The sequence below is a fragment of the Scyliorhinus torazame genome, chromosome 19 (genome assembly GCF_047496885.1).
Source record: "Scyliorhinus torazame isolate Kashiwa2021f chromosome 19, sScyTor2.1, whole genome shotgun sequence".
Classification (NCBI taxonomy): Eukaryota; Metazoa; Chordata; class Chondrichthyes; order Carcharhiniformes; family Scyliorhinidae; genus Scyliorhinus; species Scyliorhinus torazame.
Genome location: NC_092725.1, coordinates 121,385,638 through 121,397,640, shown reverse-complemented (window position 1 = coordinate 121,397,640; position 12,003 = coordinate 121,385,638). Strand labels below are relative to the sequence as shown.

Genomic DNA, 12,003 nt, shown 5'->3' with positions numbered 1-12,003 from the left:
CGTCGAAGATGGCGGCCCCCACGGGTCGCACGTGGCGGGTGGCGGCCCCCACAGGTCGCACGTGGCGGGTGGCGTCGAAGATGGCGGCTCCCACGGGTCGTATGTGCCGGATGACGTGGAAGATGGTGGTGGTCCCCACAGGCTACACGCAGCGCTGCTGGGTTTAGAAACAGGTCGGGCCTGGCAGACTTTATAGAAGTGGCCCTTCTTTCCGCACCCGTTGCAGATCGCGCTCCTCGCAGGACAGCGTTGTCTGGGATGCTTACCCTGGCCGCAGAAGTAACATTTCGGGCCTCTGGAGTTGGCGGGTCGCTGCGTGGCACAGGCTTGCGGCACCCCTGGGTCGGGTGATGGCAGCGCCCACGCCGTCCACGAGGATGCCGCGTGGTCGGAGGTGTAGGCATCCATGTTATGGAAGGCCACTTCCAACGAGTCCGAGAGCTGTACTGTGTCTTGGAGGTCGAGTGTACCCTCTTCTATTAGGCGCTGGTGGATGTAATTAGATTTTATTCCTGCGACATAGGCGACCCGGATCAGCAATTCGGTGTGCTTGACAGCCGATACCACCTTACAACTGCAGTTCCGGCCGAGTACCCGCAAGGCGCGTAGAAATTCAGCTTGTGATTCTCCAGGGCGCTGTCGCCTCGTGGCAAGGAGATGCCTAGCGTACACCTCGTTGCCTTCCTTAATATACTGCCCCTTCAACAACGTTATCACATCCTCGTACGAGGTACCGTCTCTGATAAGAAGGAAAACTTGCGGGCTCACCCGGGAGTTGAGGACTCGCAGCTTGTGGGTCTCAGCGACGGCGGCGGCGGAGGAATCAATGTATGATTCGAAGCAGCTTAGCCAGTGTTCAAACGTGGCAGTGGCGTCATCTGCTTGAGGGTCCAGCTCCAGGCGATCAGGCTTGAGCGATGGATCCATCTTAAAATTTTAGCTGATTAAATTGATGTACCATCAATGACAACAGACGAGAGTCGGAAGAGTAAACTGTGGCTTTAATCAGCTAAAAGACACCTGTTGTCAGCCGGTCCCAGAATGAGGGCAGGGCTGGAGGTTAGCCACCTTTATACTTGAGCCCGAGGAGTGGAACCAACAGGGACAAACACAGACATGTAACAAACAGTACAACAGTAAGTACAATAAGTAAGAACGGTAAGTACAATATAATACAGTGGTTTACCACAGCTAGCAGGGGAAGCCACTCAGCTGTGTTGGTCTCAAGGTTCCAGAAATAATCCTCGTGACTTCCCAGAGATTGAGATGTCATGTTTATGTGGCACGCCTGAACCAGGTTGAGCAGCAATACTTTGCTGTTGGATAGCGCAGGACAAGTGAAGCAGTACACAGTGTGTTGGCTCAATGCCCCAAATGTACCCTCCAGTTTCCGTGGGAGATTCACTCTCATTTTGACCTTGGCTCCAGCATTAAGGAGATGTTGCCAGTAGGTCAGCATACAGTCAAAGACGATGTTGAGTTATTTTGGCCTTGGGTTGTGGTGAGTGGTTGGCCACAAAACTGGACATGCGGTTCTACCCTGTCCTTTGAGTTGTTCAAGTGGAAGGCTGACACAACGGCCTTGATATTATTTGGTCAACTTCTCCCATTTCTGAAGTAGGCTTCCTAAGAACAGTGTTTCCTTCATCACCTGAAATTCTTTAACATGCAACGCCTGTGCCAAGTCATCAGCAAATGTGAAGAGCTGTGACTTAGTGGGGGTGTGGATGTCACAAGTACATAAGGTATGTTGAAGAAGGCTGGTATGAGGATGATCCCTTGGGAGCCCGTTGTTGGTTTTGCATGAGTGACTGATTTGATCTTCATGGTGCACACAGAATTGTCAGTAGCTCATCATGGAGTTTGTGGTGATGTGCATCACTGTAAATACATGTAAGCTAGACAGACACTAGAGGGATCACCAGAAACATCACACACACACACTCAACCAATGGATAAGTTAGATGGGAGGCGACCAATGGACATTCACGATACACAAGCAAGGAGGTGGCACGACCACAGGGGGCATTACACCAACCCATACATGAAGGACACCACACACATGATCAGCCCCTTCGGCCAGTGGAGACAGTCGGTGAGGAGAGGCACAGGGTTGATTCATCATCACACCCACCACGTGGAAGACAGCAGCTGGTTAGTCAGTTTAGGTAGCTACAATAGGATTAGCAGTAGTGTCGAACTCAAGTTATAAAAGTGTACATAGTGTAAATAAATGAGTTGAAGTTATTTACACGTCTCGACCTTCCTTGACAAATGCAACACAAGGAAGCCGCTTATGTTACAAAGGAAACATAACAAAACAGAGTTGATTCGTTGTTTGATTTTCTCACAGCCGTTGATTCTGGAGGGTTTCAGCCGCATGCCTGGGAGCCACACTATAATACCCGTAACTCCCGCAGAATAGCAATCTCCATAAGATTGCCCCTTTCGCCAGACTCGTCTATGCTGTAATTCCAAAGCCCCGGTCTCGTTCAACCTTCCTCACTCAGGCTGGGTGAGACAGGAGCAGCGGAGCGCATCCCTGGCAGGATCATCGTGGACTAACGGGTGCAGAGAAGTCAGAAATTCCCCATATTTACTGCCCTAAAGGAGAAGTTTAAAGTTTGCAGGATAGAGATAAATGGTACAGTTTAGGAAATTTGAGGGGTGGGTGGGGCAGTTCGTCCCCGGGAGAGGATGTGTGTGGTCAGAACCCCGGGGGGGGGGGGGGCATCTGGGAGGGAGGTGAGTTCGGGAGGAAGGAAGAGGGGTCAGTTACGGAAGGAGTGGGTTCACTTTAAGAGGGGGGCGGTTCAGTTTAAGAGCGGGGGCTCAGTTTCGGGGGCAATTTCAGAGGGGAGAGGCAGTTTCAGACGGGGGCAGTTTCATAGGTGGGGGGTCAGTTTTAGACGTGGGACGTCAGTTTTAGACGTGAGAGGTCAGTTTCAGAGGATGGGGGCCATTTTCAGAAGAGAGGGTGCTGTTTCCCAGGAGGGGGGTCAGTCCGGGAGGGGCGGTTAGTCTGGGAGGACGGGGGTTCAGTCCGGGAGTGGGGGGGTTAGTCTGGGAGGGTGGTCGTGTGTGTGGGCCTTGAGCGGCTGGGTCTATTTTTTTTAAATAGTCCCTCTGGTGTTAGAAGTTGCTTTGCCTTCTAACTCTTTCAGTCTTACCATCAGTGTAAAACTGGCAGAACCATCCAAAGTTAATGAGTTAAATTGCTCCTGTCAGATGGTTCCCAGCACAATTGCCCAGAGGAAGTTAATACTTCTGGGCAATTGCTGGGTAAACCCTTACATGGGAGTTGCCTGGAGGGATTCCCTGCGCATCATAGGGGTACCCCTTAAATACGATGCTGGGGAACCTGGAAGTTATAGGCCTATGTCATAGACACAGGATAAGTCAGCAAAGGCCTTCTGTATTTACTTGAAAGCAGCAAAAGAGAGTTTCAGTCTCAAAAACCTTTTTACTTGGACCTGCTTCTTTTGAAAACTATCTCAGCCTTGAGAGCGTACCCATCAACTCAGTACAAGCAGGAGTGTGAAAGGAGAATCATGAAATAAGATGGCATCAGTTATGCCAGATGCTGAACTTTTCTTAGAGTTTCTGTGGAGCCTCATAATGATCAGAGCCTCTACTAATCCATACATGACGAACGATGTAAAAGGGAACTTTGCTGGGATGGGGACTCCCATTGCTGGGGTATGCATGTTCCCTGCATTGACAGGCCATCATGTTTTAGAAACCAGACAACCCACTGAATAATGAATCTGGGGCCAATGTGGGGGTCTAAGCCAATGTTGGACCGCCCAAACACGGAAGGTTCTTTTCCAGTGCCTCACCCTCCTTTATGAAGGGGGACCCAAAACTAACTGACTTCCCTGGCATCCTTGCCTCCCAAAAGCAACATATTCCATCTCTGTTTGCAACTTAACAGAAGAGGTATTTGCCTAAAATATGACATGAGTCTTGTTAAAATTAAGAAACTTCCATGTCCCAGATGGTGGCCTCATGGGTTTTTGACCCATTTTTTCAGTGCTTATACTTATTAAAATGTTCCTTTAATAATATTTAATGAGTGTACATCTTATATTTTTGCAGTTTATTAAATGATTTTCATAACCTCCATAATTTGTGTATGTGGCTTGGGTGACAAGATAGAGAGTTTTGTTTTATTCAAATTCCTAGTCTCTAACAGGAGCCATGAAAGAATTCTCATCTAATTTATAAAAGGATTATTGCACTCACCAGTATGAGGTAAAAAAACTGTCAAAATCAACTCATCCAGTATTGTATTCCCTCTCAGCTGATCATGTTGCTTCATTGAAGGCAATTATACAGAAGTCCATGGTCTAAGTCATTCCACCCTCCAGGCTGCAGCAGGAAGCTTGGTGGTATTCAGTCATGGGGCCCAAAAAGGGCAAAAGGATGGGGGCTGGGGGATGGGATGTTGGGGCTGGGGGATGGAGGGAAGACAATGCAATGTATGCAGCATTCAATTCCAACTTTTCAATTAAATTTGTCATCGTTTCATTTAAACACTTCCAACAGCAATGGTTGTGCCAGTTTTTTTCAAAAATGATATTTTGGGATTATGCAACACACATAATTTTGAAAAATATAACTGGAGGCCATCAACTGTCAAAACTATTATTAAAGTAGTTACAATAGAGAGCTGAAAGTGTTGAAATGAGAAAATATTGTTTATGAAAGCTGTTTTTCAATTCGTTTCACATCTGTACAAGACCGTTATAACATAGTTGTGCGTAATCAATGAGTGAAATATATAAGTTTGTGAAACTATGGATTTAATGGCTCTCTTAGGGTGTAAAATGATAGGGACTTCAAGCAGGTAGATACAGCCAGCAAAATCTAGAAAAGAACTAGAATAACATAAACACATGGAGTTGGATAACTTGGAAAAAATCTGTGTTGTGTTTGCGTTAATCATCTCCAGAAGAAATCTAAACTGATACTTGAAACATAAGACTTCTTGGAGAAAGCAGCAAGGCCTGAGGCATTGGTGATCTCAAGGAGCTCTCTATGGGTCAGAGCCACTTTTCTGGCAGAGTGCAAACCTAGTTCACAGCATTGCCTCTCAGAGAACTGTAAAACACTGCAGGAGCTGTGCTGTGTATGCACACAGAATTCAGTTCATTTTATTTTTGGTTAAATACCTTGTCACTTGTTAAAGGAGAAATGAAATGTGTACCTAATTTTCTAAGCATCCATTCACTAAATTATGAAACTGATTTCTTGTAGGTTTATTATATCATTATTTGCGTTTTGTATTTTGTTCCCCATAAATAGCGTTTCAAAGTTTAGCCTTATTTAAGAAAAACATAAAAATGTTGAAGAAGTTTGTTCACAAATGAAATATGCCAGGTAAGGTTATGTGCTGTGCGTTTCTGCGCTGCAGAGAAATATGATTCCAAAGCATTGCATTTTATGACCTAATTAATACTTTTCCACAGTACATCCTCAATAAGCTGACAAAATAGTGGCCAACTTGGAGCCTATAGAAGTTATACTTACATTTTAGTAAGTTGAATTCTACATATTACCAATTCTATTTTGTATGATAAAACCTTCTGGGTAACTTGGCGACAGTCATAATCCTTCCTCAAATACTTTGCAAGAAAGCCAGCTGTACTGTTCTTCCCTCAATGGTTAATGATATAAATGGTTTTAACACAAGAAAATGTTTCCCTGTTTCGGCATGATTCAAAACATTTTACAGAAGAAGTGCTTATTGGTTTTCCTCTATTCCTCAATTCCTGTACCAGCCTCCCCGAACAGGCGCCGGAATGTGGCGACTAGGGGCTTTTCACAGTAACTTCATTTGAAGCCTACTTGTGACAATAAGCGATTTTCATTTCATTTCATTCCTCCAGTTCAGTAAATTTCCGTAATTGCCCATTGCGTGTTAATAACTTATGTTGCATTCAAGATGGCGGTAGAATTGGGAGTGACATGGAACCATTCACTGCAGTAGCAGTGTAAGACTGACAAAGCATGGAAGATATTTGTGAGACACTTTTGCACGGTAACTGTTGATGGAAAACATAGCCAAAAATCATAGCAGGTACTTGGATTAGAAGCCCACATTATATGCAATATTTCTGTAAATTGTAAGGGCGGCACGGTGGCGCAGTAGTTAGCACTGCTGCCTCACGGCCAAGGACCCAGGTTCGATCCCAGCCCTGGGTCACTGTCCGTGTGGAATTTGCACACTCTCCCTGTGTCTGCATGGGTCTCACCTCCATAACCCAAAGTTGCCCCTTAATTGGAAAAAAAGTGAGATACTCTAAATTGAGAAACAGAAATTTCTGTAAGATGTAGAAACCTTGTTGCTATTGAAAATGTGCCCAGCATGTTGGTGTTTACTTATATAAAATGTGCTTGATTTTCTTTTATTTTTGATGTAATGTTTCACATTTGATTACATAATTTGGAAATATAGCATTCAGACTGTTAGAACACTGTAGGTGTGCTTTTTCCAATACTTCAACCCAATTTTAACTTGGGGCACATGTGCAGAGACATGATAAGTAGCCCGTTCACATCACGCTATTGTGTGCGGCCTTGAGAGATTTTAACTGCCTACTGTGTTTAAGTTTCAACTCCTGCTGAAACCCAGGAAATCACTACATGGTGGGAGCAGAATGTTGGATGACTGGCGGTCACCATAAGGGACAGAAGGGGTCTTGGAGCAGGAGAAAGCCTTGTTGTTCTTATGGAGTCCAATGAAATACTCTGGGCGAGATTTTCCACTCCCGCGCCGGTTGGGAGAATCGCCTGGGCCGCCAAAATTTCCCGGGACGCCGGTCCGACGCCCTCCCGGTCCGACGCCCGCAATTCTCCCAAGCGGCGGGAACGGGCCGGTCGGGTTCCGCGGGCCGCAGGCCGGAGAATCGCCGGAGACACCCAAAATGGCGATTCTCCGGCACCCCCGCTATTCTCAGGCCCGGATGGGCCGAGCGGCCAGGCCAAAACGGCGTGTTACCCCCGGCGCCGTCCACACCTGGTCGCTGCCGTCGGGAACAGCGCGCGAACGCTGGGGGGGGGGCGGCCTGCGGGGGAGCGAGGGGGGATCCTGCACCGGGGGGTACCTCAAATGTGGGGTGGCCCACGATCGGTGCCCACCGATCGTCGGGCCGTCCTCTCTGAAGGAGGACCTCCTTCCTTCCGCTGCCCCGCAAGATCCGTCCGCCATCTTCTTGCGGGGCGGACTTAGAGAGGACGGCAACCACGCATGCGCGGGTTGGCGCCAGCCAACCCGCGCATGCGCGGATGACACCAGTTATGTGGCGCCGGCCGCGTCATCTATGCGGAGCCGCCTTTACGCGGGCGACAAGGCCTGGCGCGTGTAGATGACGCGGCCCCGATCCGAGCCCATTGTCAGGGCCTGAATCGGTCGGGATCGGGGCCGTTTCGCGCTGTCATGAACCTCGACGGTGTTCACGACAGCGCGGCCACTTTGGCGCGGGAGTGGAGAATCCCGCCCTCTTATTCCACCTGACTAAAAAAACTCCGTCCTGGGTCCCATCTGGCACTGTATGATTTTTGCGCTAGGTTTCTCTGGTAGCATTGACACCAGTTGTGACTCATCCAACTGTGGATTAAAATCACATCAGTGGCCTATTTGCACCACAGGACCCCAAATTTATGAGGCAATGGACGCCTTCGATGTGAATTAAATTGATGGCAGGTAGGATCATACTGTGACTGAGCAGGTAATTACTCTGTCTTTATTTTAACGCCGTGCATGTCCTGTTTTTGTTGGGCATAAAACATTAAATGGGGGCTTCTATGCAATAGCTTCGAATCAGGTGGGACTCCAGGACAAGAAGCCTTCCTTGGAAACAGGCAAGAATTTTATTTAAATATGCAAATTGAGCAAAAATGTAATTCACCAAAACTCATAGCGGAATTTTGGCTGTTTTAAAAATGCGTTCCCAACCAGAAAGATTTGTGCTGAGGAAAGTCAACACTTAATGTGAACCCCTAGATATTTTCATTGTGAAATTCAAGCCTGCAGTTGAAGATTGGATTTCAGCTGAGGTTAGTTCTGGGTATTTAACTTTGACACCACTTCATTTTGATAGTTTTTTGGGAAAAAACATTTTGGTATTTTTAATTGCATCAGTTAATATTTAAAATATATTCACCCCACCATGACCAACTACCAAGAGCGCCAGGCTCCCTTAACTATTGTTGCTGGTCAGCAGCATCAGAATACCCATCATCTGAACAATGAGGTCTCAATGGCAGGCATAATTCATGCCAGGAGCTCAGAGTCATAATGATTTGAAAGTGGAAGTCCTGGTCAGGTAATCTGGTCTAAGAGGGCATGATCCAACATGGGATGATGTGCAAACACGCCACTTTCTTCAAATTGTCAGCGAGGTTGACTGCTACTGTGTGTCTTGTAAAACGTGTACACTAGAAGGGACTCGAAACAGCAACAGAAACTATTACCGACTGGCTTTATTGGATAACTGCAAGTAGCTGCTGATTGAAGAGTTTGGGTGGAAGTAGCATCCTTTAGATTGTACTGGGTATTTCAGTTTCATATTGTGAAGTGTCCACTGTAATTAATTACCTGAGGAGAAAAAAAATCTTAATTCCATCTTTTGCATGTTGAGGTTTGTTGGTCATAGACAGTTAGAATTTTAAAATACAGTAATTCCCACATTCGAAAAAATCAAAAAGCAAAGGAATTTTGTTCATGTCTTTATCTAAATTTAGGAACGGTTAGTATTACTTTGGAACTGAAAACATAAATACCTGCCTGTGTTCACTTTTGCCCTACAGCTTTTTCTTGTTGCATGATGAGGTTTTGATCTGCATTAAAGACTGTTAATTTTAGCAAGTTTTCTGCTGCACTTGCCAGTGAGGTGCCAGAATGTTTAGACTCTTTTCTAAGCTTTGTTAAAAATAAACATGGAAATCTGCCTGCAGGTGTTTTGATGGCCTCAGATCAGAGCGAGATTTCCTGTTTTAGTTATGCAAATATGCCAAGCATCAGAGTTGATGAAAGTGGCTAAAATAAGAGGCCAGCAAAATCCATGGATTACCAAAGCATGGGCATACTGACTTTAATTTTCTGTAAATAAATTGAATTTATTTAACTCAATACCTTTATTATTTCTTGTACAAATTACAAAAGACTTAACTGCACATCAACAATCCAAGTCCATCTTCTTGCATACCCTCTATATGTTAAACATTGCACTGTGAAAATTGGAATGAAATGTTTTCATAACTTTTTAATTATAGTTTATTCAGTAGCTGGCAGAATTAATTTAATATTTTCATCTTGACAGTGGAACGTAACATATTACACGAGTATTGTGGAATATTCTTGAAGCAACTGAGTTTCACAAGGTATTTTTTAACAAACCTAAATTAAAGGCATTCTTACAAGATGCATTATGACCGAACTGCTCAAAAAAAAAAGAGTCATTACTATTCCTGCTGATGCTAGGTTGAACATTAGCAATAGAATTTTGGAATAATCAAAAGGTAAGGACCCATGACATTACTTTGAAAAATCGCTAATGTAAAGTGAGCCACATGAATCTTTCAATTCTCCGGCACCCCTTTGACAGGTGATAACCCAGTATTGTTAAAATATATTTTTACATCATTTTCTTAGGACTGAATCATCAACTGTTAAAGGCATTTGTTGAAGCCCATTCCCAGTTAATTACCATGCCCCTAATGTTTGGTCAACTATTCCTTTATATTTAAAGATGCATAAAGAGCTCAATTTTTTTTAAACCATAGGAGCATGCCTTTAGAATAAGAAATGGTGCTCTTCACAAAACCTCGGACAAAATTTAACCTGCAAATGACCTTGTCTTGTTTATTCAGTCGGGAATTTCTAAGCAATGCATAGAGTGTCTATTATTCTCCTTTTGGAGAAAATTAATGGCAGATGGTCCTGATCTCAATGACTGTCACTGACATAGCTCTGAATGACTTCATTCTTTAATATCACGACATTGTTTCTGATGCAGAGATAGTGACCTCTGATTGCACAAGATCCGTAAGAGATCTGCATGATAAGCCTTCATGCACAAATATTCCTGGTGTAGGAATCTGTTACTATTTCTACTTACCCTGAAATTTACTAATCCAGTAGACTGCTGAAAAATGATCGCAAATTATTTGCAAATCAGTTGACAGTAATATATTTTGTGAACCAAAATGCACAGCATAGAAAGAAAATAAAGACAAGGCTTTATGACGACTTCATATCGGGCAACTGATTGTCCAGTTACCTTTCTTCTGGTTTTCTGCCACTAAATATGTATTTAACAAGGAAGATTTCAGTTGCAAAGAAGGGAACCTGAAGTACTCACAGCAATGCTTTAACCCTCAACTTCTGAATGAGAATTATGAACAGTTATATGTGTCAAAGATCCGGATAGCTGACGGTTTTGAACATATATTGTTTGCATAATAAAGGTCATTAAGGTGCTTCGAAAAAAATAAAGAGGGGCAGTCACTGAAGGCATGCAATACCAGATGCTATGAGTCAGTCGTCATTGAGAATGAAAGGATGCAGAGGATGTTTATTCTTACCCATATCAGTTTAAATAAAAGCAGCTTTGCTAAAGAAAAAATCTGATAAGAATAAGATCATCTTTGATCACATATGGATTGCTGCCTGTTACTCCATTCATTGCTATCGTTGTGAAATCCTTGAAAACCATCACAGATTTGTGTCTTTATAATTGTATTTGCATCCAGAACATCACTTGTTTCCACATCACATGCTTAATAAAGATTTGTTTTTGGTGTAATCTATTTTCTACAGGGTATCATTTTGTGTGGCTTTTTACACAGATTAAGAATCAATTGCTGCTACATAAAAGCTTTTCGGACTATATTTATTGTCTTTGTCATTTTGGGCATGTAAAATTTTACTTTTAAGAATGAATTGCAGTCATTTTATTTTTTTACAAAATATAATATATAGTAATATAATATATTTTTTAATGACCATGATGAAGGGATCTTGACTGATAATTGAGGGTCTACTGTGCAGTAATCAGTTGCTTCTTCCAGTAGTTTACTGTGCTGTTAACCCATGCACTTCTATTGCAGTCAATCTTCAGAACTGATTAATTTTTTGTCCTATATCTAACTTTGGGCTACAGTTTGAAGGACAATGATTGCCTCTCTGTACATTGCCATTTTTCATTTGTAAGCCTAAATAGAGGCAATCAGGAAGCAAGTTAACTGGATCATGTTGGTAAAGACAGGAGTGATGAGAACAAAATATAAGTGCCTGAACTGGAGCTAATATGGAGTGGAGTTGGAGCATGCAGAAAGGAGCATGTTGCAAAATCAAACCTTCAGGTGATAAGGGCATGAATGAGGGTTTTGGTGACAGAGAGAATGTTTTGGATCACATCACAAATACCTTCTTTGAAATAAAAATAGAAAATAAAATTTAGATTTTAAAATCGCAATTTATTAAGACCTGAGGTTACATAAGCCCTGTGCCAGTCATAATTTATTCTGTTATTTCATTCAGCTCCTAAAGAATTCATTCATCAAGACACTACCTCAGCAGAGACGCTGCAAAAGAGCAGAGAACTAACCTACCAGTGGCTTCACACACAGCTGGTCAATGATGAACAAACAAAATCCAGAATTATGAAAAAGTAAGAACTTTTCGTTCATTTGACAGATGATGTGAACTTTGCAATGTAAATGGAGTTGATGACAGACCATAGCAATTCATTCATGTAAGCATACAGACACACAGAGGATAGATTTTCAACTTGTTGTCGAAGCATAAAGCTGTCTGTACATATTAGCCACATTTTAAGGAAATTGCCTGATTCTGTATTCCTATAATGTTTGGCTAATCTACAATGTCAGTTCTATTTCAGAATAGCCAGTTAAAGATTTATCCCTATGTGGTAAAAGTTTTTTTTAAAACTTGCATCCATTTAGCATGATGCAAATGAGTTTCACACTGCCCTC

The 12,003-nt window shown here is 43.4% G+C and overlaps 1 protein-coding gene across 9 annotated transcripts in view; it reads left to right on the top strand.

Annotated features, from left to right (window-relative positions):
* lrriq1 (leucine-rich repeats and IQ motif containing 1) overlaps positions 1–12,003 on the top strand; it is a 278,411-nt gene that overhangs the window by 231,444 nt on the left and 34,964 nt on the right. For all 9 annotated transcript variants that reach the window (XM_072485134.1, XM_072485135.1, XM_072485136.1 and 6 more), the window contains one exon: positions 11,549–11,678. In XM_072485134.1, coding sequence (XP_072341235.1) covers positions 11,549–11,678 — 130 coding nt within the window. The remainder of the gene's footprint in view (positions 1–11,548; positions 11,679–12,003) is intronic.